The 26,401-nt window shown below is 35.5% G+C and overlaps 1 protein-coding gene across 1 annotated transcript in view; it reads right to left on the bottom strand.

The window, feature by feature from the left end:
- The window catches only part of RICTOR (RPTOR independent companion of MTOR complex 2), a 76,000-nt gene that overhangs the window by 18,396 nt on the left and 31,203 nt on the right, over positions 1 to 26,401 (bottom strand). The window contains exons 7-28 of the mRNA XM_027709182.1: positions 23,222 to 23,348; positions 22,175 to 22,344; positions 21,859 to 21,926; positions 20,721 to 20,788; positions 18,697 to 18,779; positions 17,949 to 18,036; positions 16,869 to 16,959; positions 16,662 to 16,728; positions 16,475 to 16,555; positions 14,648 to 14,748; positions 13,067 to 13,229; positions 12,555 to 12,656; positions 10,330 to 10,376; positions 9,457 to 9,592; positions 8,690 to 8,889; positions 7,575 to 7,701; positions 5,162 to 5,326; positions 4,632 to 4,708; positions 4,427 to 4,505; positions 3,481 to 3,590; positions 1,260 to 1,347; positions 434 to 526 (exon numbers count right to left, since the gene is read on the bottom strand). Of these exons, the coding sequence (XP_027564983.1) occupies positions 434 to 526; positions 1,260 to 1,347; positions 3,481 to 3,590; positions 4,427 to 4,505; positions 4,632 to 4,708; positions 5,162 to 5,326; positions 7,575 to 7,701; positions 8,690 to 8,889; positions 9,457 to 9,592; positions 10,330 to 10,376; positions 12,555 to 12,656; positions 13,067 to 13,229; positions 14,648 to 14,748; positions 16,475 to 16,555; positions 16,662 to 16,728; positions 16,869 to 16,959; positions 17,949 to 18,036; positions 18,697 to 18,779; positions 20,721 to 20,788; positions 21,859 to 21,926; positions 22,175 to 22,344; positions 23,222 to 23,348 (2,331 nt within the window). The remainder of the gene's footprint in view (positions 1 to 433; positions 527 to 1,259; positions 1,348 to 3,480; positions 3,591 to 4,426; positions 4,506 to 4,631; positions 4,709 to 5,161; positions 5,327 to 7,574; positions 7,702 to 8,689; positions 8,890 to 9,456; positions 9,593 to 10,329; positions 10,377 to 12,554; positions 12,657 to 13,066; positions 13,230 to 14,647; positions 14,749 to 16,474; positions 16,556 to 16,661; positions 16,729 to 16,868; positions 16,960 to 17,948; positions 18,037 to 18,696; positions 18,780 to 20,720; positions 20,789 to 21,858; positions 21,927 to 22,174; positions 22,345 to 23,221; positions 23,349 to 26,401) is intronic.

Below are 26,401 nucleotides of genomic sequence, written 5' to 3'. Positions count from 1 at the left end.
TAGCTTGGATTCACACCAACAATAGGTATTTGCCTGTCCCAAGTGCCAGGGGTGTCATGACTGCCTATATTCTCATGCATCAACACTGGCAGCCAACTTTCTTCCAGAAATACGAGGGACTACCACAGTGAATACATTAAAATCAGACCACAACAACTTGTAACTACTGGTTCCATACTAATATTGTTGCTACATACAGCAATGTGGAGGTTTTTTTGTTAAAAAGAAAAAAAGACAAAGTGATTATTAAAAAACTCAGAACGAAACAGGTGCAGTGAACCACTTTCAATTCCAAATCCAGTTATGGTACAGATTCCAACTTGAAAAAATCACATACTTTTTGACCATTATTTATATGGAATTTTGCTTGGTTATTTCAGAATCAAGAGTCATAACTAAACAACTGCAAAAGGTTTGTAAATCTGTTACTAACCAAAGCCCAAAGGGCTGCTTTCAGCTGCTTAATTCCTTCCCATTTATCCAGCATTGGGGAACGAACAGTGTAACTTAGATCTGTAACAATACTCTGAAGGAGAAAAACAAAAGAAAAAAAAATTAAGTCGAAAATGAAAAGGAGATCTCAGTTAAACAGGTTCTCTTGCATTTATAGAAGAAGTTAAAGCACTTATTTAAAGCATGTACCCCAAGATGAACAGTGGTAATTCTGGAATTGTAACCATAAATTAACAGCTGCGATAATGCAAGAAGAAAATCTAAATGAAATCACTGATTGCATGACATTATTTCAGATTTTATAAAGATAACACACTGGAATATATAAGTTTTCTCCTGAACTTTTCAATGATCATAATCAAGCCCACTTCAAAAGCAAATTTAAGCAATTATGAACTGGCTTAAGGTTTTTCTTTTTATGTTTTCGGAATATTCAAAAGATTCTATTTCCTCACCTCCACATTTTTGCATGCTTAAAAGGATAGGCACAGTTTTACTGCACGTATATTTGTCAATATACAATTCACAGAGACTGAAAAATTGTTTCCATTTATGAATTGCTTTCCATTCTAAGATTTTGCCAGTCATTTTAAGAAAAATGTTACAAGGCATTTTGCTGACATTTCAGCATCAGGAAGGAATTTAACATGAGACTAAATGGCAAACACTTTCACAACTTAATCAACAACAACCTAATCAACTTATTTTGCAACGACTGTTTAAATGCCATCTCTTTCAAGACATATTTAAAAAGGGTTACAGTGATCTTTAAAAGTTATAAAGATATAAACAATTATTATCCTCACCTGGGATTCCAATAAATGGCAGCCTGTTTTATGGTGCACCAGCTGGCCGTAAAGGTGAACTGGCAGGTACACATGTGGTCGCTGCAATCTGGCAGAAAGAGAAATCATGTGTAGGTTTCCCAGCACTTCTAATATTCTCTTTTAAAATAAATTACGCCGCAGCGTAATGCAATGAGTTACTCTTGATTTTTTTCAAATGAAGAGAATTCTTTAGAGGCATTTACAAAGGAATTGACTATTTTGAATGGAAGGGATCTAGTCCAACTGCCTGATCACTTCAGGGCTGACCAAAAGTTAAAACCTGTTATTAAGGGCACTATCCAAAAGCCTCTTGAACACTGACAGACTTAGGGCATCGACTACCTCTCTAGGAGGCCTGTTCCGCTATGTGATCACTCACAACCCTTGTGATAAAGAAATGATTCCTATGTCCAGTTTGACCGTCCTCTGCTTCAGCTCTGAACCATTCCCATGACTCCTGTCACTGGATATCAAGGAAAAGAGATCAGCATCTCCCTCTCCTTTCCCTTCCTCATAAAGTTGCAAAGTGCAATGAGATCATCCCTCAGCCTCCTTTTCTCCAAACTCAACAAATGCCTTTTAATAATTTCCAGTGTAACCTTCTTCATAATTTTTCAGGAACCGAGTTTAGACTCATAGGTCTTCAGTTTTCTGGGTCTTCCCTTATGCCCTTCTTGCAAACTGGAATAACAGTTAACAATTTCTAGTCAGCAGGGACTTCCCCAGGCTCCCAAGACCTTTGGTAGCTGATAGAGATGGGTCCTGTGACAACATCAACTAGCTCCCTCAGAACCCTCGAAGAAATCCCACCAGGCCTCATGTCTTTGTGAACATTCAGCTGATAACAGCTGGTCCCTTAGAATTTTAGTGTCCACAAATGGAAAGTTACAGTTCCCATACTTGTGGACCTCCAACTCGCAACCAAGGTCTATCAATATTGCTACAGATTGAGACAAAACCCATTGAATATCCCTGTTTTTTCTTCATTCCTACAAGTCAGGTGACCATCTTCGAAAAGTATTGATCCAATGTTTTCTTCTGAGCTACTCTTGCCACTAATACACTTAAAAAAGCCTTTCTTGTTGTATGACAGAACACCGGTCAGTTTCAGTCCTGAATCAGCTTTGGCCTTTTGTGCCTGCTTACGTGAATCACAGCTCTATAATCTTCCTGTGAAGCCTGACCTTGCTTCCAGAGATCATGTCATTTTCTTTTCCTCTTGAGCTCCATGAAGAGTTCCCTGTTCAGCCAAGGTGATCTTCTGCCCTGCTTGCTTCACTTACAACACAATGGAATTGTCTGCTCCTATGCTTTTAAAACGCAGTTCTTACACAGACCAGCACTCATGGAGTCCTGGGCCCTCGAAAGGGTACTCCGCTAAATAGCTCTCTTGAAGTTCTAGGCAGCAGCTCTGCTGTCCTTTTTTTCACTACACTGAAAATTCTCAACTCAACCATGTCATGATCTTTGCGGTCAAGACCATCACATCTCCCACAAGTCCTCCTGTATTCACAAACAGCAAGTCTAGGAGGGCATCTTTCCTAGCTGGCTCACTGAGTACCTGTGTCCAGAAGGTATTTCCTACAGACTTTGAGAATTTCCAAGCTTGCTTGTTACTGCAGTATGATATTCACAGTTGATGCTTGGGAAGTTGAAGTCTTGTGTAAGAAGTCCATAAGAACAAGATCCAGAAATTTCTCCTCACTGCCTCTTGAATGACTCATCAGTGCTAACATCCTGGCTGAGCAATCAGTAGCAGACACCCACTACATCTCCTTTATTTCCCATCCCCTTAATCCTACCCATAGGCTCTCAATCACATCACCCCTAATTGTATAATCAAACCTCTTCCTTATATATATAGAGTGACGCATCCATCTGCTCTGCACCCTGCATATCCCTCCTAAACAACCTGTAGCCCACCATCCCAGCACTCCAATCATGGGGCTCATTCCATCAAGTCTGGCTAATACCATTGATATTAAAGCTCTGGGAACTGACCAGCACTTCCAGTTCATCCTATTTGTTTCTTCTATCATGTTGTAGAAGCATTTCAGATAAGCTCCTGAGACCTCTGTGTTCCCAGGAGCAGTGTAAACCAAAACCCTGTCGGTATGCCCCTCCTTCATACATTCTAGTTTACAGCTTTCTTGATCAGTCCCACCAGTTTATGCCTCAAGACCCACTTTCCCAAACTTACCTTTGGTTGCTCCGACGAACATAGTTATCACCATCAACAGGTTTGCGGTATGTTGTAAGTGCTTCATTAAGTTGTTCTTCAATCAATTCAACGTACTTTAGGTTATATTCCTATAAGAAGACAAAGGTTGACACAATACGTTTAGTGGTTTATAGTCTTATAGCACGATAGAAATAATTAAAGTGCTCCTTAAGGTTGGCTGAATTTTTTTATAATTTGAAGGTGGAGCTCACCAAAATTAATGTACTTCCTACATAAAATGAGTTTGCAGAGTCAACAATTGATTCCATAACCATTTCAGTGAATTTGTTAAAAAAAGGAAGAAAATACTTCACATCTGACAAACTCGAATAATCTCAATTAGACCACCATGCATTTCAGCACTCCTTGAGAAGTGACAGCTAAACTAGTAAAAAAATTGCCAACGGGAATGAGACCAACCACCTATAATCAATTACAAAAACAAAGTAGGGTCCGGAGAGTTTTATTAAAGTTATGGCAATTACGAATTTTTAATGGTCTTGTGTTCCTCTTTACTTCCTAACAGAGTAAAGCAATTCTATCTTCGTGAGCTCTACATTTAACTATAATTAGCAATAACCAGAGGTAACAGGTATCTTGAAAAGTGGCATTCCTTTGAACACTCCGCTAGATAAGACCTTATAAACCAACCTCTTTTAGGAAATCACCATACTCTGAAATATTTGCTGAAATATCACAATTATATAAAGGCCTGAGTAAATCACATGTACAGAGGAGATATGCAACTCTAAGTCCCTGTCAACCTTTTCCAGCAAAACCGTTAAGTCACTGAGGCAATAAATATATTTGCATTAGTGAGGCACATACATTAATATACAATATTTTTAAGGATCTCTGACTGCCTAAACTCACATTCACACCATTCTCCCTCCTGATATCAAGCACACTTTCTTCTTAGCATTACCTTTTGCCACTTTTCCATCTGTTTTGTTACATAACCTCTTTCATTTAGATAAGAAAATCCCTTTGGGATGGACAGAAATCTGTAAAATAACATCAGACAGTTACCATTCTACTTTAAAAAAAAAAACCAAATCACACAATTTGAATAAAAAGGAACACTTATTTGTTTTCACAGTGTGAAGTCAAAAACAATATTCAACATTTACCTTAGGAGTAGAAGCAAACCCTTGTCTCCAAGATGAGAAAGAGCTGGTTTCATTTGGATAAGGGCATGAAGATTGGCCTAAAATAATTAAGAACACATAAGGAGTATTGAGCACTATGTTATTCTGAAAACTACAATAACTACATCAATCTGCCAGCAATGAAGCAGCAAGTTTTCCACAACAGGAAGTATCAAACAGCACCAAATGTATCCTCATATTATCAATTTTAGGTACCTTTTGTCACTAAATATATATTACGTCACAAAAAATATCATTAACAAAACAGCTGAATTTGTTGCAATTCTTATTTAAAATAGGCAGAATGCAGAAGTCCACATTTTCCTGTCAGTCATACTGCAGTGTTTTCATCAAAGAGGTCTATAAACTATTATAAGTCCATCAATGACAGCCAAGAAAGGCAACCATGAGTAGCTTCTTACATATTTTTACTTTGCTACCAGGGAAAGGGGTGGAGAACAGACTTAAGAGTATCATACCAAAAAGAGGTTAAAAAGGGAAAGGATGCTCACCTTGTCTTCACATGCCTCATCTAGAATATCAAGTGCCTCAGAAGAAATAGTTTTATTTTTATCATGTAACTGGGTCACCAGTAACTCAATCCCCCAGTTGCTGAAGAACTCTACATTAGCTCTCAGCAATACTCGCAAGTGTTTTGTTGCATACAACCTGCAGCTCTGCAAAGCAAGGAAAATGCTTTCTTGAATGGAAGAAAAACAGCTAATGCAGTTAATAGTTTCTAACTTTTACAAAGACATTTAAATTATCATATCTTGCAGCAAGCAGCTGTGATGAACACCTTATCTATTAAAACTACAGTGTATTAGAGCTATTTCTATCTTATCAAATAGGAAAATCAAGTCTGAGATCACAAGTAAATTGGTCACTGTGAGTCTGCTTGGAAAGCCCTTATGTGAGAGCATCATACAAAGTCATCAGAATTAGCAACAAATATACCTTGCAAGTGGCCAGTGCAATTGCACACACTTTCAAGTTTGCAATTTTTGCAGAAGACTTTAAAAAGCAAACACTAGAACCTCTGGGGAACTTATTTTTATAAATTTTGATTTCTTTCATGAAAATACTTGGTCTTCCAAACTTCTTAGAAAACCTCAAATATTTTCTGCAATAAACCAGTTTCCCCTACTACTGAGTTTCTCCAAGTGACAGCATAATGAACCAAGTATCCTGTCAACTTCTGTACTGCTGCTCAAAACTTACTGAATAAACAGCATAAATTGATCAGTTTATCTGTTCAGTGTGAAGAAGAGAAGAGGGGTAAAGACCAGAGAGGGGAAGCCCAGTATTGCCTTTCCAGATGAAAGAAAATCCTGAAATGTTTTTACTTTTGATGAGAACGAACAGGAAAACCAGTGCAGAGAATCTCTCTTTTCCTCATGCATGAACTATATGAAAAACATAGATAAAGCTCTAATCTGTCAGAAGGTTCTTACTTTTACTATTACAGGGCTTTAAGACCCCTAGAAGTGATGAATCAAGTCAGAAGTCACTGCTCATCTAACTACACACAGCAGAGCATAGATACCAGTAGATGTAGGGTAATTCTCCCCCTCCCAGCCACCTATAAGGATAAAATTTGAAGTCATGAACTGCAGCACCTGAGGACACACTGGCTACTCTGCTATTTCTACCATGAACTGGCAGAAAGGCAGCTGAGGCAGCATTAATTTGTTTTAGCGTGAATGACCAAAGCACATCTGAAAGTAGGTTAAGATGTGCTTCTCCTTCACTGATCTGTAAGGATATTGCTCTGTAAATGTTTTTATTGTATACAGTCACACCAAAATGCTACTCTCCCCTTCTAATTTTGAGTTGACAACAGAAACTAATTTTTATTGTTTGGAGACACTCTCAGGGAATTAAGATTTCTGAAAGAAACAAGCTTACTGGAGATTGTCTTTATCCCTTACTAAACATAGCTTTTCAGAAATTATGTCAACTCCCATATATTTTTATTGCTTTTAAACAGAACTGAGAAGCCAAATAAAAAAACTGTAGTCAGTAGGGAGACTCACCCTCTTCTTTCAATGAGTCATCCCTTCAACCTCAACTATCTTCATTACTTTCAGATTCCACTGTTTACCCATAAGAATCATCTTATCTTTGACAGGCTCAGAGAAATATCCTGAATTCCCTTCCCCCTCTTCCAAAACACCATGAGACATTTAAAGGTAGCACTTACTTTATTCTCTCTCATATCCATTCTAGAATACATTCTGTCTGTTCAGGTGACAGAAACAACCTCCCCTTAAGTAATGAATGTTCTTTCCTAGTTATATTCCAACTTACTAATTGTCATTTCTCTGACATCAATGCTTGCTTGTCTAATAATACTACACCTTAAAAGTTCAAGAGTGTCCTCTCCCAAGTCCATGTAATTCTGTTTTATTCCCACTCAACTTCTTTGACTCAAGAGAACAAATCCCAGTGACTATTTCTGGACAACCCCTCATTCCAGGAGCTACAGTTTCTGCTCAGTTCCACCACACTGAGTAACCTCAACCATTACTCAAACAGTATCTATTACCAGAAGGTTAACCTGCTTAGTACTGCTAGAAATATAGATTTCTGTTTGTGACAACATCTTCACAATTAACTTAGGATGTCCACTGACCTAGACAATAATGTTACACTTAGTTTTATACATATCGAGACTTTAACCCCCTTCACACACAAGAGAAATCTCTAATTGAATGACTTAATTTCTTGAGCACAAATACAATATAGGGTGTGAAGTTCACAACAAATTCAAAAGCTAGACGAGTAGGAGTTTCATTTCCCAGAATACAACAATAAAAACCTTTCTGTATATATAATAGCTTAAAAATAAAGTCATACACCTTGAATAAGGAAATAAATGTCTAATGCCAAATAATAAAGGAATATACGTTGAACTGAACTTACATCAGTAGCTGCTGTCAGGATTTTAGAAAGGATGACTCTTGCCAATCCATCTCTGCTATAATCCAGACTAGAAACAGTCAATTTTAACAAGTGATCCTGGTTCTTCAAAGAACAAAGGTTAAGAAGACTGGAGGCAGAAAAGGGAGGAAGAATAAAATTAGTATTTGAATTCACTCAAACCTGTTTATTTATTCAAGCAATAATTTAAACTTAAGCACTTTGAATTATCCTTCCATATGAGGCATAAACACAAATAAGTAAGTTATCATATGAAATGGAGTATCTATAAACTGTTATAGCTGTAAAGTCAAAAGAGGACAAGATAATGCACTGACCTGCAAGGGGTGCATTTTTCTATAACTGCTCTGTAAAGATTTTGTCAGCATACTTAGTGATTATGAGTATAAAAATTGTTCATGAAGCTCTGTGAACAATTCTTCATTGTAAAACAGTGTATAAAGTTTGCCATAAAGTTAGTCCCATTAACTGTCTAGATTTTATTGTAAATCAAGTTTTCTGAAGGCAGTAAAAAGCTTGCTTTCTAATAACCAACAAAGCCAACTTAGAAAAAATGGAGTACATCTGAACACTTGCATTTCTGCTTGTATTTTACTATATTTAAATAAACTGGTATTAGTCACTAACCAATTCATTCCCAAAGGAAGGTAAGTTTATCTGTACATGAACAAAATTTTGAACTTCAGAACTTCACTCAAGTATAACAGACTGAGCATTAAGTACAACACATATCAACACATTTCACAAACAGTATGATACATACCAGTTTTTGTTGGTTTGTGTGTTTTGGGTTTTGTTTTTCTTTCTATTTCCCCACCCCCGTCTTTTCAGTACACTATAATCCTTCCTGAGCCTGATCTCTGTCAGACAGGTGTGGACAGTAAAAAATAAGCTGTTTATGCCACAATCACATCTACCTGTTTATTATGACAGACTAAAAGACCCCTTCTTAAAAAAAAAAAGGGGATCTTTACCTGCAAGTAAACCAAAAAAGCTTCAGAGTTCCCAGCTTTCCAGATGGTGGCCCTGATGCACAGTTTACAATTTTCATAACTCTTACAGCGCAAGCACAGTTCAAACAGGATAAAAACACTCACCACTGAAACACATTACATTTTTCAAGCATTTTCACTCCATGAGGGTGACAAGATAAAGTACCAAAAAACAGAAAGTAGTGCTGGCTGAGGGTATTTAGTAACCCATTATTTTGAAGACTACGTTCAGGTTTCATTCCTGATGAAGAGTTGAGCCAATGTACAATATCTTTAACCAATTCCTCCAGGTAACCTTGTCCATCCTAACAAAACAAAGAGGAGTAACATCTGTAAGTAACAGAACTGTGTCTCTTTTCTGTACTGAAACCCATAAATTCAAATTTCTTAAAATGTACAAACACAACACAGACACAAAATAGAATTGCAGGCTGGCAATCAATTCAGACTAAAGAAAAAGGTTCAAGGTAAATAAAAGGAGTTAAGCTTGGAGGTATTTTAGGAACTAATTCTTTCTTTCCAGGAAAAGGGAAAAGTATTATTCAATGACATTTTCCTCTGACCTGAGGCATAGAAGTCTTTAGCACAAAAGAAGAAAGGACGTAGAAAAGGAAGGCTATACATAGCAAAAATAATAGAAAAATTCCTCCAAACTCTAAGTTGCATTTAACAAAGCTGTTTTTAATAAAACTTCTACATAATCACAGTCATCTTTCTCAGTATTTTACATACTATTTCTTATTTACATGGTCACTTTAGATTTAAGACCCAAAGTCTCAGAAGCCTTTACCAAAAATTAAGGTTTTTACTCCAAGTGGCACACAGCTAGACTACTCATTCTACCTCCAGTCTTGTAGCTGAAAATATATTACCTCTTCTGATTCAAGAAGAAATTCAGTAAACTGACAGCCCACGACAGTGAGCTGCTTTGCCTTGGCATAGTCCAGATCCAGGTTGGCATAGAGTTTGCTGCTAGGCTTGTAAAAATACAGCAACCTCCTTACAAACCTACAGAAAGTAAAAAGGAATTTGCTACTTTTCAGTATGACAAGGACAGTCTCACAAGACAAAGTAATGCTGGTAGAAAAAATAGGTTATCATTAAATTGGTTTATTGGCAATAAATTTTCAAAATCTGTTAGAAGAATAGCAGGTAACAGCAATGAGTTTATCCAGACAACTGGATAAACAGAAATGCTACTGTACAGTGTTTTACAAAGGGTTTTCTAAACCATTACTTAATATAAGCAAAGGAATTTAAAATCTCTATCCTCTTAGGAGACATGGCTCCCCTCTCATTCTCATGCTTATAATTTATTCTGCTGTAACATATCCTGTGGCAAGTTTCAAAGACTATATTATCTAGACTAACAGAGCTAAAAAAGAATCTTGTAACCTGAGTTTTCTCCAGCTATAATAGTTAACGCTACCATGAAAAACACATTTTCATGTTCTGACAGGAAATGGTCTTATTTATTCAGCAACAGCATTTTCATTCACCTAACTTAACTATTTCTGAAACATAACACAATGATTGCAAACACAGACTCTCACTTTTTGAAATCACAGTAAGCAATGTAGCTTGAGTTTTGCATCACATTAATAAATTTTCAGTAGAGATTCTCTGCCTATCTATAGATTAAGTTTTAGAAATGTGATATATCCAAGAAATATTTTATTGCAATAGTAAAAACCAGTTTTTTCAAATTCCTTTCTTCAAAGGAAGTCTAAATAATTTTTACATACCTGTGCAACTGTTCATCTTTATAGTTCCTCAGATTTATATTTGGCCACTAGAAAAACAGCAAATATAGCATTATATGAAACTTGTATATCAGTTCTTAATTAGTCACTAGAATTCACTTACTTCTATCAGTCATATTTACGTAATTAGAAATACAAATTTCCTTGCACCTTACGTTACATCTGTAAAAAGCACTCATTTTATTGAAAAGCCCACACTTCCTTCTTCAAGAACTGTTTAATTTTTTCTAGAGAAGGACAAGGAATGTTGGTCACATGCTACATGTACAAGGTCACAATTCTAATGAAAAGAGAAGACCATGAAAAGCTGATGAAAAATAAATAAACAATTTTGCTCAGTTTTTTCTCTGCAAATAAAAAAATTGGATATGCATAATAGGGAAATAATTTTTGGGTTGTTGTTTCCAATATTTGTAAGATTTGTTTTAAAAATAAACATTATTCTATTATATTCTATATAATATTCCGTTATAGCTCACTTAAATTTTGCTTATTTAAACAGAATTCAAACTCCCCTGTTGACACTTTGTAAGATGTATTAAGACATAAAATGCACTAGTTAATGATCAGTAAAACTGACTACACTAATAATAGTGTCAGATACAGATGAGGTTGACACTTTTGTCCAAGCTCTTTTAGCAGCTTACACAGCAACCTGGGCAAGTGAAAAAGGCAGTAAGGGACCACATGAGATGCACATAGTGAGGTGGTTAGAGAGCTAATGCTCCACAAATGTAAGCAAGAGGCAGGTGAGTAGCCACATGAGATAGCATATTCGAAACACTAGAATCTGGATTCTGCTTGTCTGAGGACTAAAGATGGACCATTCTGATAACATTATCTCAGTTTATGTTGGTGTTGTGCAGTTTAACAGGAACAGAAGTGGTTAAACGTGAATCAGAAAACACACACACTTCTCATTCTGTAAGAACTCCCCACTTTTGAGATGTTAGCAACTGTTTGACAGAACACTAGAAAATACATTGCTGGGGAGCTCTGAGACAGCAGAGAAATTGACCATTTGATGCAAATTGCAGTTCAATAAAACTCAAACACCTGAACTAAATAAAGCTTCCACTGTCAAAGTACTATACAGACTAATTAACAGTGAGGTTCTGAAAAACAGTTTCCTGATAATATCTTTAATATTGAATCAAAGGTAAAATATCTACAACTAATAATAATAGGTATCTAGTAACCCAGTACATCTAACAATTGCTGTAAAAAAAGCCTGGAAATCTGGTGGAGCAAAGATACTGTCATATACATATTCAGGTCTTTATACCAGAAAGATTCTTGCTCTTTCAAGTTTATCGGTCCCTGAAAGAAAGGCACAGAAATACTTAATTTCTTTTATTTTTAAAAAAAACAAATGAACAACACAAAAAACCCCCACAAAACCCCACATAATCTTGATTATGATTGTTACCATTAATCCTTTTTTGTACTTTCACCGTCTTCACATCAACACAGTACAGACAGTAAGAAAATGTTACTCAGCTGAAGGATGGCTTTGATGCACAGAATGATGGGAGCTATTTTGGTTTGAACTATACTGAGTACTCAGAGTTTTATTACTCAAAGAAAGCAAATTTTCCGCTTACAAAAAGAGGCAGTATCTTAAAACCTGTGCATTAAATATATTCAAAATAACGCCCCCACTCAGGTATTATCTTTATGTTGTAAAAACAAAGTAATTTTGTAATTAACCTGATGCTACGGGAGTATTTGTATTAGTTCAAAACATTCAATGAGGTTGCATATCAATGAAGTTTTCATATGTGGCTCAGTCTAAGTTTGATCTAGAACCCATCTCTGGCTTTAGCTTTAAGCTCATATAATTTAAAAATCTGCTATGAAACTGAACAAGGCAGTATCCCTCTGCAGTCTAAAGTACAAGCAGCTTTAAAGACAATATAGCTAATTCTGTAAACTTGAATTTTATACAAATAAAGATATATAACATTTAACACATGCTTATTAGGAAAACTTGTGAATTTATCTGCAGTGTATTTTTGAATATAGTTTTGAATACAAAGAGACTACATCAGCACTGATTAAACCTATGAGATTCTAATTTTTCTCAATGAAACAGATTATTGGATGTACTACAGGATTAATATTAGACAGTCAAAGCTCTGATGTGAAACAGAGACTTTTTCCCCAACAATTTCTTCAAAATATTATCATGCTCTTTGTAAGCTCACCTTCAGTATGGTCCCTATTAGATTCCAATTCCAGTCAAGGTTCTCTTTGTGATTGAGAACTTGGCTGTCTCGTAGATTCATGATGAGTGCTTCTTCTGTATCCTGGAATACAGACATGAAAAGCTACAATAAGTTCACTCGCATTAATTTTTTAGTCTTGTCACATGATATACTTACTGTTCATGTCACAATCATCAAAAGGGCAATGCTTCACAATAATTTGCATTTGAAGTTAAATTGTATGGTTATAGTACTGCATTAAGAATCTAAAAGTAAGAGATCACAACCAGTCTCAAAAACCATTAAAAATTACTGGAGTTTTGCACATCAATGTCTAGAAATACAATATAGTATCTACAAGCACCCAAAAGACAAAATAGATTAAAAAAAATACTACAAAGAAATCACATAAATGACTCAGAATTAAATGAGTGAAGCCTGGGGGAGGGCAGGATCCAAGTCTCCAAAATACAATGTCAAATTCATTTTTGAATAACGAATAATGGTAATACCTTTAAAATAAAGATGTCTTTCTGTACACGGTACTGATCCCTTTTTTGGTGTGTTGAGATTGCTTTCTGAATAATATGATCTAAATGAAGGCTGTAAGGTTTAGGTCCTCTTTTCTTCATCTCATGAAAACGCTTTAAGCAGTTGAGTGCTGCACTTGCTCGCCTAAGAGAAAAAAAAATACCATAATCAGTATTTGGCAACTGTTATCAAACTAAAGAGCACCACTATCTCTTGAGTAAACAGCTCAAGAAAGACTTGACCAACAATTCAGAAGCAAAGAAAGTTATTTTCTTGAGACAAGTTTTCATATACTCGTAAGCCTCAGTCTCACACTGAAACTACACAGAAAATTATCTTTCAGAGTCTCTGAAGTATGACCCTCATGGATAACTTTTCTTCTACTCTGTAAGTAGTGGTGTCTGTCACAGCTCACAGAAGGTATCATAAAGTTTGAAGTTAATTTACATTGTGAGATGCCACAGTAGATCAATATTCTGCCGTTGATAGCTGAAGGGGTTAGCTTCAAATTAGAGTAACAAAGTTTTTCTCTTACATTCTACTACTTCCCCCTTCCCCTGAGGGTGGCAGGACTATCAATAGTGCGCTTCCTGCTCTTATATCTAAACAATTCAGCAGCAGCATGTAACAAGGGTTACAGGAAAAGATAGGAAGTATCAGAAATGACAGCTGACAAGGGCAAAAACAGTTAATTACAAAATAGTAGTACCAGAAAAAAAAACCCACCTGCTGAGCAAATAAAAATAAGGAAGTCTAAAAATGAGAACTTAAGTCTATCTTCCTTCCCCATAAACAAAAATTTTTGAAGTGTAGAAGAGTGCTTTTTTTTGTTTTCAAACAAATACTTCTGAATTTGGTCACTTATCTAAATTATGTAAATTCAATCAGTAACAGGAATTACAGTTTTTCAACGTATGAAACAATGCACTGTTGACCAATATCAGGATCCCAAAATAAAAAGTACCACTTCCATAAAATCACTTTCTTCCAACTGAAATGGGAATTCTTACTACTCTATCAGGTATATGCCAAAAAGCAAATGAACTGTAGGTAATCCACAAGCATATCCCTTCTGCTTTTCATCCTTCCTCTCATCCCATAGGTTTGACCCCATGAAATATCCTCTGATGAAGTTTTTCAGATATGCCTTTTTTGAAAACTAAGGGTGCTTCTGCATATCAAAATTTTCTAGTGACAGATATTAAATCTTCAAATCTAAAAAGCAGAAGAGCACTACACTTTTAGGAAGCACTCTACAAGTAGCATTTGTCATTTCACAGTAGCAGTTTGGAAACATTCTGTACTTTATGATATTTATCAGAATAATGATCTGATAGGACAGATGGAAGAGTAATTAACAAAAGAGTAATTAACAAAAAACCAAACACACTAAATTTGTCTTCTACAAAAAAACCACTGAATTGAAGAAATACCTATTAAAGATGCGAATCTATCAAATTATTTGATTTCTTTCATTAGGAGGTTTAAATTGTGTAAAGGACCCAGAAGATGGCATTTTGTGACAGAGTTTTATGCTTTTAAATATAACTTAGAATTCTTACAGTCTTTTCTCTTTCATGATGTCAAAAGATGCTGCCATATTCATCAGTGTTGGCAAGCAGTGCAAGTGATGGCTGTGAGAATGAGGAAGAATTGTGTTTGCCTAAAACAAACAAACAAAAAAAGACCAGTTAGAATAACTTATTACAGCAACTTCAGCCACCTCTTTAGGACCAACATTTAAAGAATCTACCACTTTTCACAAGACTTTCAGAAAATCATGACAATGAAACTACCTTTTACTTAATGTCAGAGCATATTACACATACAATTTCAAATTTGTGATCTAACTGATCAACCTCAAATACACTTGAAAGTAACTTAGGACAATTTCAGAAGTTTATGATCCATATTGTTCGCAGTGGTGGTTTTTTAAGTGTTAACATGCGAAAACTTGCAGAGCATCAGACATACTTATGTTATGTGCACAATAGCACTAAAAAAAATCTAAAATCAGAAACACAATTTAAGCTGATTTCGACTAAAACACTACGGCACAAAAACTCCAACTGATTAATTAACATAACGTACTAGATGTTCAACTGCTTTTAATAAACATAAGTAGTTCTGCAAATATTTTTGGAACTAAAGAATAATGAAAATAAGGAAACTACTTCCATCTGTAAAAACTAAATAAAAATACAAATATTTGTTCTGTTCTTGATAAAAGTCGTATCTGACTAACAAATCACCTCTTCAGAAAATCAAGAAATACCCATGCTTTCCAGAATATGCCAATGTCAGTAACAGTCACAACTATTCCAAAATTATTTGGAAACCAGTAAAATAGTAAACGCTATTACAGATTCCTCTTTTTAAACGTTGTAATGACTGACTGAACACCCAAGCAATTCCATCAATTATTTAAAGAAAAATGACTCAAAAAACTAAAAAAAAAATATTTGCTGTGGTTGTGACCCATACTGCTGAACTGATATGTAATTACTACAATAATAAACAATCCAATATCTGAAGATTGTGACTTTGGGTTTTTTGGCATACCACTGAAAGGAGTCGACAGTCTAAAGATGCAGACTACAACTGATAACTCATATTCAAATCTTTGCAAGACAAAGTCATATTTCACAATCTTACTAACTGTTATAAGATAGTTTATTTGGAAAAAAAAGATTTAAAAAACACAAGAAAACTGGTTAAAGTGCTCTGCTGCATATGCTATTCTCATAATTGAGAGGACACAACGTCATCTCCGTATGAAAATGGTTTAGGTTAAAGGAGAGAAGTACTGTAAAAGCTACGTAGAGGGAAGCAGAATGAAGCAAAAGCTTCCCTGCAGCAGGAGATACCCATAGCCATAGCAGTGCTGAAAGTGCACTCCACCAAGATGGAGTTGCCTCAATGAATAATACCAAGTATCCAAACCACATGGAGCTGAATGTGAAAAAAGTTTTATCTGCCTATCCTGGGAAACAGAAACCTTAACGCGCTGTCAGAGGGCTACCTGTCATCATTCTAAGAAAAGGAAAAATCACCAATGATCCTTTTCCCAAACACAGTAACTGATGGGTGAGTTTGCAGCATTCCAGCTTAAAAATACAACTGGCTACTACGGCAAGGAAGAGCAGTGGTGAGAGGCAGAGCTGGAGACTATCCTTGGAGCAGAACCCCTAGCACTTCTGATTCTTTCCAAACAGTCTTTCTATTGATTAATACTGTTTTTAATACATGAAATGCCAAAAGATGCAATGTAAACTAATCCACTATTCAGATGAAAACTACATGTTCCAGGTTTGTAATACAAATTCAATATTATAATAGCTATAATAGCAAATATCTATTTACAAGTAGTTACAGTAAGTTTTACTTACCATGTGCAAAAGTTCTCCCAAAAGGATAGTTGCTCTAACAGACACATGGTCATCGCTACTTGTGATCACTTCAACCAGACCCTTCAAAAAGTTAAAAAATATTACAACATTAATGTGTAACATCTTATTTGAATGCTTATAGGAAAAAAAGTAGCAAGCATCATTCAAACTCAAAGTCATTAGTTACCTCTAGAAGTCCATTGGTAATAAAAGCTGAAAGCACTAATGCCAAGTAATTATCCATGAGATCAGGTCTAAGGAGAAAAAAAAGTATGGAAATGGTTTACAAAATTCATTTCTTATTGTGCCTGCCAGAAAACAAGAAGTATTTTGTCAACACCACCAAAAAACAAAACAAGAAAAGATGTTTAGACTGAGTTCCTTAGATCCTCACCTTGACCTGGCTCGATGGGGTAATACGGTTTTAGCTTCAGCAGCTACAAAGCCATCAGAAAGTCTCCAGCAGTCTTGAAATCTGCCTGGATCTATAACAAGAAAATATGGACAAAGGCAACTATAACATTGGCTTTTGTATTGTTATTTTAGTGGCTGTCAGTAGGTAAAAAATAATCCTTGCCAGCACATGTTACCTCAGGTTTCAAATATCAGAAAATTTTGTCGGAAGGGATCTTTAACAACACATCTAACCCACATTCCTGAACAAAGCAAGGATACCTTGATAGCTAGGACAAAGATTGTATCTAAGAGTCAACCAAAATAATGACATTTCCAATTCAAAAACCCATTAAACTTGTTAAACAGAAAATACCATTAGCACCTAAAATTTTACAATGTATGTCCATATATTGGAGCACCAAGTTTGCAACAAAGAATGACTTATTTACTTATAAAGATGGAACAAGGATTAAGCTTTTATAATCAATTGCATGACAAAACATTTGTAATCAGAGTTTGTAGAGGAGAATTGTGGGAATCCTAAAGGCTGAAACTTGCTCCTTTTGGGCTGATACTTTTGCACTGTGGGACAAAGCAGAGAATAATCTTGGGTTCACAAGGAGTAATTCTAAAGATAAAATACTAACCCAGTTAAATATAAAGACATAAAAAAGCATGCACTTGTCCTTAAAAAACAGAAGTCTGGTAAGGTGCAGTGGGGATAGCTAGCAGATACACAATATATAGAAAAAATTGAATAATAACTTTTCTGTAACATTCACTGACACATCTGCATTATGAACACTTGTGACAGTTCAAAGAAGTCTAATTTGTAGAGATATGTTTACACAATCCTTTGTGTAAATGCCTAACTATGCTCCACTGCTGATCTTTTATCAAACTTTACACTTAACAGTTGATAAAGGATTTTAAAGAGGACTTCTGAGTACCCAATGAATTCAGTGATAAAACAGTAAATAATAAGGCAATTGACAACATAGAGGAAACTCTGAAAGTTTCAAATTTGCAGAGAAGCTTAATAGACAAAATTCTTACGTGAACTGTTTTAAATACCTACCTACACTGAGAAGTGCCTCAATAAACTCTTCTGCGATAACAGGAAGAGGAAGGCGAAATATATCATAGAGAACTTCAAGCAGGCCTCGCTACAAAAAAAAAAAAACAAAACCCCAAAACATGCATGTTAGAGATGTACAAAAAAACTCCTTATTTTCACTATTAATACTGAAGCTGAGATTTTTTATAGAGTGTTAAAACTGGTGTATGTGTTTCATTTGTGTATTTGTGCAATTGTTTCTTTTTTCATAAACTGAAATAATCTGAAGAAGAGAAGAGGGGGCTTGCTTACTTTTGAACTGTACCTTACTGTCAGTATGAATTCTATAGAAGTTCAGACTACTTAGATTGCAGATTTTTAGAACAGTTACAGCTGGCAACATCAACTTCATTGGTTAATAGTTTTAATTTGTGAAGAAATGTCTTTATTTCCCTTGGATTCAACTCTGATTATTATGCTTTAAGCTTGTAACTGCAGCTATTGTAAACTTCCTTTGATTTGGGAGCACAGTAATGATTAATTCCTGTACTTTTCTCTCCTCCATTTTCTCAGAATACACGGTCTGCTTCCCATTCTCATAGGAATTTTGTAATGGAATTACAGACTTGAATTTGGGAGTTAAATGAACTTGAGGATTATGGTCTCGTAACTGTGGAGTCTGTGTTTACTGAATTGTTAGAAAGCTAGAATACGTAAATTAAAACATTCAATATTATGCCTACATCAGTAATAAATACTTACTACCTACCCGTATTTCCATATTTGGTATACAGAGTACCCCAATAAGAGACTGAATCCCAGAATTTCCAGGTTTGCACAGGCTGATAATACCTAGAAAACATTAAATATATAATAATATTCCCCCAAGAGACCAGTGCTCATCTCCAGATGTTTCAACACAGTAGATTTAACATTACATAAAAGTCTCTCTTAAAATTTGGATGTTTTACATTCTATTTTTACTCTGTTAGTTTAAAATTTCAATTTTAATAGGGAGAACCTTCAAATTTTTCAAGTTACAGCATATCACTTAAAGCTTACACTGATTTTCAGTCTCAATTTATGCACTCTTAAATGGGGCTGCAAAGACAGTAATCTTTTTTATTTCCTTGACCACTTCTCTTCAGATTTCACAGAACAAATTAAACTTAGAGAAACTACACTACCCAGAAAACAAATAAATTTCTACAAAATGCAACTTTAAATTAACAAAAATAATCTAGATTTTCCCACTTTTTTGTCTTAGATACCATAAACAAACTTAAACTGTTATTCTTTAAAAAGTACTGAGAGATGAAAATATCACCTACTCATCTACTTATTTTCACTAACAGAAATTTAACTTCCATGGTGTGCTTTACATGAACTTGAAGAAAGTTCTCAATTTTGAAAATTACATGCCACAAAAACTTCAGATATGCACATGTGGCCACAGACTCACTAAGGGCCACAGTGCACCTCAGAGGCCTTTTGCAAGAGTGTACAGTGGCCACATCCCAACTGCAATGCAGGAACAGATTTGGGTGCATGCAGTCATTGCTCCATGCCCCAGTTTTGTCTCTAAGGACAGGATCACACATGAGCATAAAGCACGTAGTAACCATCAGCTCTGAAGAAGAACCCAGACTGGTAAACAAGCAGAACAGAACAGCAGTATATGGCAGATAAACAGACAGGCGAAAAAACACACAGAAGAAGTAAAAACAAAAACAACAACACTCTAAAGCATGTCCTTTTCAAAGGCTGACAGTGTAAGGACACTTTTGTAGTAAGAATACCTAAGACATTAGTCTCCAGCATAACAAGTCATATAAAATAGGATGAACATGTTAACAGCAGGAGTGCCACAACAAGTCATGTATTCCAGGACAATTGTTTCTTCAGTCACTTGCACTTTCAGGCACAGGCTTTAAGTTCTAAGTGCCCGAGTACAGGAAGATGCAGCAACACTCCTATCAGAAACTGTTTCCTAGAAGTTTCAAATTGTCCCAAGCTTCCTGCACTTCCTCTCCAAACATGAAAGAATGCATAAGAAACTTGAAGGATACTTGGATATTAAAATTAAACTCAGTGATCATTTTCAGAGCTTTAAAAATTAAATCAAAAAGTGTGAAAAAAGAGACTGAATCTTTTCTAAGTACAGCCTGCAAAATTCCAACTCAAAATTTTGGTAAATGGTTATATTAACTGATTTAGTTAAAATTTGCAAGACACTGTCTTGACTAAAAAAATTAGCAGTCCCTAAGCAGTGCGTGCATTTTAGATATTGTAATATTGCAGAGAAAGAATTCAGAAACATTAAAAAAACCCTATTTTTTTGATTTAGAAATGTTTTCTACATGAAAAACTGAAACCTATATCCATTTGCAAATTATCTTAAGCTATGGCAGCTGGTAAAAGCAGGTGCTAATGAAACTAAATTCTGTCAGTACCTCTTAACATAGACATTTCTCATTTACATGGCAGAACTACCTCAAAGGCAAATTTTTATAATATGATGTTACTTTAAACATCCTGTCACCCATTAAATGTCAATTATGACCATCAAGATACAACTCATAAGGTATTCTATACAGGGAGGGAAAAAGCTGTGCCATGTTAGTAGTCAAAGAAAACTATTTATGCGTCCTCCAATTTTACAGTACCAAAACATTGTAGGAAGGTATTGATAGAAATTAGAAACATCAAATGACACAGATTTTGTGTCATTTATACTGGAAAGTAAAATCACCCTTCTAATCATCCAGCTTCAAACAAATAAACAAATCTTACCTGCCCATGATCGAAATGCTGCCACTATTCCCATTTTACTAGCTAGGAACCGTGCTTCTCTGTCCTCTCTGTCATTAAAACAACAAATGTCACAATGGAGGCAATTACGAGAAAACAGTGTTACTAACACAGCAAGTTAAAGGTAGTTAATTGAGATTTTAGATGGGGGACAAAATCCAGAGTAAGAGAAATATTTCATGTATGCATATGTATTTACACAATGTATATACACACAAAAAAGTTTAGAATTTTTAAGTATTGTTACTTTTCCTCTTCCAGGGGAGTTTCCACAGGAGGAGGATAACATCAAAAAGTAAACACCTGTATGGGGTCAGGTGAATCACTCTGCACCTCCACTGACAGTGAGTCTACAGCAGGGACATAAAGACTGGACCTTATTCAGTTTCCCAGACCTAAGCTTCTAAGCCCATTTGACAATTAAAAAAGCCTGCAAAATTCAAGTTGGAAGCAATCTCAGATCTCTCTCTAGTCAAAATTCCTGCACAAAGAAGTTGACAATTATCAGACCAGGGCAGGTTATAGAATGGTTTGGTTTGGAAGGGGTCTTTACAGGTCACCTAGCTCAACCCCCCTGAAAGAACTTAGCAAATGCAGTGTGGATTACACATGCCTTTTACAGTATCCAGAGCTGTGGGAACTATATAAGCTTCTGTAATTCAGCTTGAAACCTGTAAAATACTCAAGGCTTTATCCAGTTGGGTCTTAAACTCTTAACAATGAAGGGTGCAGGACCTCTCTGGACAGCCTCTTCTAACTCTTGACTGGCTTCACAGAAAATAATCCCCCTGCTACCCTCATATGAAGTTGAAATCTCTCTTGCTTCAATTTCTCTCTGTTGCTTCTTGTCCTCCCACCTTTCGCCACCATGAAGGGCCACACTACATCTTCTTGATAACATCTTCGTAAGTATTAAAAAGTCTGCTATTCCAGGGAGGGTGTCCCCCAACCCTCTCTTCTCTAGGCAAATCAAGCCCTTTTAAATCTTAAATGCTTAACAGTATTTTAGGAATTTGCACTCTAGGCTACTGTATTCAACCTCAAGAAAATTAGTATTTGGAAAGAAGAATAGCTTAATTCCAATACAACTGGGAGCACAAGTTGCAGCACTAACACTTACTTGAGTTGTCCTTCTGCTGTGTCTGGATTATGCCTGTAGTGAAAATCTGTGTAAGGGGCTAAAATTCGCTAAACAAAAGAAAGAAATACATTATTTTCACATGAAAATACAGTTAAATCGCTCTTGCCCTCTCCTCAGTCCCACTCCAAACCATCATATTATTGCTGCTTTATATATCTTAGGCTCTTAGCCTAAAATATTATATATTAAACACTGTGCACTAACACAGAGGGTGAAATCTGAGATAAAAATGAAACATTTTCATTAACAATACAATGTTTAATTTCTGTCTCTAAACAAGTAAAACTGTACCCACCTCTAATTCTACATCTGCTCGCACATACTGTCGGGTCTTTGGATGATTAATGAGGTGTAAAACTGTAGTTATCAGAGCCTCATTTATTCGACTTAGCTGACAATCAATCACATTTTTCAAGATGGTACTTAAACCACCTCGAAGAGCCACCACCTCGGGATTCTGAAGTGCTAAATAAAGACAAACACGTCATTTTGGCCAGTGATAGGAAAGAAAACATTTCATGGCATATGACAGACTTGTCATCTCTTCAATATATAAATCTTATTCTTCCTGAACACCGCTGAGGCACATGTAAAGCTTTTAATGGAACTGGCTGACAATAAATAGAGATTTTGGATTAATTTATCAAACACAAAAATACTGGTCAGAATCCACCATGTGGCCATGTCCTAACTTAATTCCAACCAAGTTTCCATGTGGTAGTTTCTGGATTTCCCCACAGAGAGGTTTCATGCTTCACTGGACAGACCAGACTATAACAGTAACTTATCATTTATTTCTTTAAAACAGAAGTTTGTATCTTGAAAATATTGCTGAAGTTATTCCCCTCTGATTGACTATGGAAAAACTTCAAAAATCAGCACACAAATGAAAGTCTAGGGAGTTAGTATAAACCACTGTCCAGATAGCCTTTAAACAGGGACACAAATACTGACTTCCAGAAGCCAGCTCACTACAGTAACCACTCCAGGATTTTTAAAAAGGAAATGTCTTGTAATTCTCTGAACTCCTGTAAATTTGTCAGCATCTTGTGTATGGAATTCTCCCTACCTCCAATCCATTAGTTTAAGAAACACCAATTGCAGTACAGAAACGTTTTTAAGGTAAATCAAAAATTGGCAGATCTTAATGTAAAGAAGAGCACCTGAAACCTTCAGGTACTATTCTTAAAGGGATTTTAAGTCATTTTAGTTCATATCATGTTAATTGCGAAAATCCATGAAACTGACATTAAGAACTCTTAACATCTAATTAATTATTAAGCAAATACTGCTAATGACAACCACATCAAAACTGAAACCTAATTAAGAAAAATCATCTTACCTAGTTCACAGATAATGGCTATGCATGCTCGAACCATTCTGTCTCTTTCTTGAAGACCATCGTTTCCAACTGCTATCAAAGAATTAGTTATAGAACTGGGGAACAATGAAGCATTCACAGTGATCATCTGCCAAAAAAGAAAGAAAAAGCCCTCTGGTTTCTTCATAATATTTCTCTAAATACACTCATAAATTCACCAGCATTCTGTTTCCTACATACAATTAGACGGACCACTCCATCTATTACTTGGTTTATCAGGTGAACCCTCATAACTATTTCTTTTGCTCCTGAAATTGAATTTCAATTCCAATTCATCTGTCAACTTACTTTAGCATTCTCTTCCTGCTCCAGTTGTTTATTTTTATATTATTTTATCTTAATAAGAAAGAGTTAAAAGATGACTGTTGCAATGAGAATTATGACTGCCTTTTCCATAGTTGTTTTCAATCACTTCTTTATGACAGATAACACTATCCAATGATACAGAGTAAATTACAAATTCATGCAGAAGATTCATTCATACTGCAGCAAATTATTCAATACCTACTCAACTGTTTAATTAGCCAAGACTAGCATCTCCTGTTTTGTAGAGATATCCTTAGACTGTTGCAAAATCTAAAAAAAAGACAGGCAACAGAAGCAGCTGCTAACAGTATTTGGAATGCAACTATCAGTAACAGCCCTATATTCTTTTGCACAGTACCTGATCATCCTAGAACTGCAACGTAATTAATCTTCATCATAAGTTATAGAGATATAGCAAAAGAAAACCACACACACTTTAAACACGTTAAATGGAAAAGCAAAGATGGAAATAACACCAGTGTCCATTAATGAGGTCGTTCTTCAATTAAAAAATACTTAAAATAAATCTGAGACAGAATAGAAAAACAAATTTGATAGCCAATGCTCATTTACACCACTGAGGATGTTCTGCACCATGGAAACCCTAAGCTACTAGTTTGGTACACTCAGAATTCACACCAGATGAAAGACCAAGATCCTGTGCACACATTAAAGGCCAAGAAAGCCACTCCAAAACTAACAACCAGTACCACCAACTCTTCACCATCCCCCAAGTGGGGCTTTGATCACAAAGGCTGAGTAGCTTGTTCACATTTTTTCAATTTGTGAAAATTAAATACACATATAATCTCTACTGTGGAACAAGAATATCACTAAACAGATGTATTACTAAGGAGGAAGTAGGTTTTTGTCTGACTGCTTAAAAAGGGAACAACACAATGTTTTATAGCCCACTCAACCATGTCACTTTTTTTCCCACTAAAAGTGATATGTACAAAAATACTCAATTTCCATCAAGCACCTAAAAACTCAGGGCTTATTCATTTTACATCAGCCTTTGATGTGTTATAGATACTTGTTCAAAGGTGATTAACTTTTTACCTTTTTTTGCACGGATGTTAAAATGAGAAGAGATCAACCTCTATGACCAATATATTGGAAGAGTTTTAACAAATTTACTTTTAAGACATGTTTTTGAGAAATTTCTTGTTATACATAATGTTAATGCCAACAAAACAGGAAGCTTTAAGACAGGACTCTAAATTAAAAACAAATTCCTCCCCACCCACACAGTCTTTCAGTTTTACAATGGCATGAAGAAACAAGAATTAGTAATAAAATGGGTGTACTGTAAAACTGTAATCTGTTTCCTACTGATACTGACATGTACTTAGTGTGAGGACACAAGCAGCCTCTTAAGGTTATTCTGCTTCATTGCCTTCTTTGGTTTTAAGACATGAGAATGAAAGACTTATTTTAATAATCAATTCAAAATACATTAGTAGAATAACAAACTTTTGTATTTGTATCTGCGCTAGGTATTAAAATGCAGTTCTAAAGACTAAATGACAGGTAAAGCAGAGCTACTTACAAGTAGCTATCGTGAAATAATAATGAAGACTACAAATTTGGTCTTTTAAGATTCCTTTAAAAAAGAGGAAGAAAGAAAGTGGTTCATATTGCATCTAACCTTGACTTCTGCTTTAACAGGAAAACACCTTGCCTACTACATAAAAAAAAAATTGTTAGGTAGAAAAACACTTCCCAAAGCAACTTCATGCCATCCTTTTCATGGCTGAAGACATTACTAAATTGTAAAGCCCTTGGTAGGAAATTGTTTTTATCTTCCTCTACTACTTTAACCTGCACAGTTTTTAAACAAATATATTATTAAGTGCCTTTCCTAAATTCATAAAGGAGTATTAATATTTTATATTTTGTTCTTCTACTCTATGAAAAGGAAGATAGGAGAGTGAGAAAACATTTTAATTTAATCTCTGCTTTTCTCATATAGGTATTTTTGCTACCAAAGGATTGCATCCAGACCTTGAAACTGAAAACAATAGTTCTGTGATGCTGGAAAAACCCAGTTCAGTTCCTCCATGGCTCACAGTAAATTATCTTCTGCACAAATTAGTTAGCTTTGTTTGTTTTATTTGCCATTCATTCTCCTCTTCTAGACCTTTATATGATCTTTTAGGTATCCTGGTATCAAGCCACTGAGCCTGAGACACTGAAGGAGACGAAGAGAGAGGTGACAAAAAGGTAAGAGCAGGGTAATAAAAAGTGTGAAAATACAGAGTGTGCCATTCAGGAAGTGTGTCACAGTATTCCTTGTTAGAGTCTCTCAAGTACTGACCACCCTATGCCAAGGCATGTTTAGCTGCTGTAGCCCAAATAGCACATGAAAAAACTGTTAACTTTATTGGTAGCCAGGCTGAGTGGGTTTTTTTGTTTGTCTGAGGTTGTCTTTCAAGAAAAAAGAATGTTGTAGGTAGCAAGAGATGGTAGAAAACACCTTTCATCAACACAGTTCTCAGTGTCAAGGAACCACAAGCATCCCTGTAGAGCAGGTACACCTGATGCACATACCTGGTGCATGCACAGTACCCTGCCACAATGATGGACAAAAAAAAGAACTGACGGTCAGCTGCATGATTTCTCTAATGTTTATCTATGAACATCATTTTTTCAAATGAAACTAATGGATTTGATTCTCTTGCTGTCTCTTCTTTCATGCAAGACAGAAGCTTTTACTCAAGTAAGTAATACTCAAAAAAGCCCAGGAACAATGAGGACAAATTTCTGACCCAAAGAAAACCAATTATAAATGTGTTTCCACTCCATCTTCAGATTTAAGTTATTCTGACTCTA

This window comes from Neopelma chrysocephalum, unplaced genomic scaffold (genome assembly GCF_003984885.1).
Source record: "Neopelma chrysocephalum unplaced genomic scaffold, ASM398488v2 Primary Assembly neopelma1_96688, whole genome shotgun sequence".
NCBI lineage: Eukaryota > Metazoa > Chordata > Aves > Passeriformes > Pipridae > Neopelma > Neopelma chrysocephalum.
The sequence above is the reverse complement of the archived record's forward strand: the minus strand, read 5'-3'. Positions and strand labels throughout refer to the sequence as shown.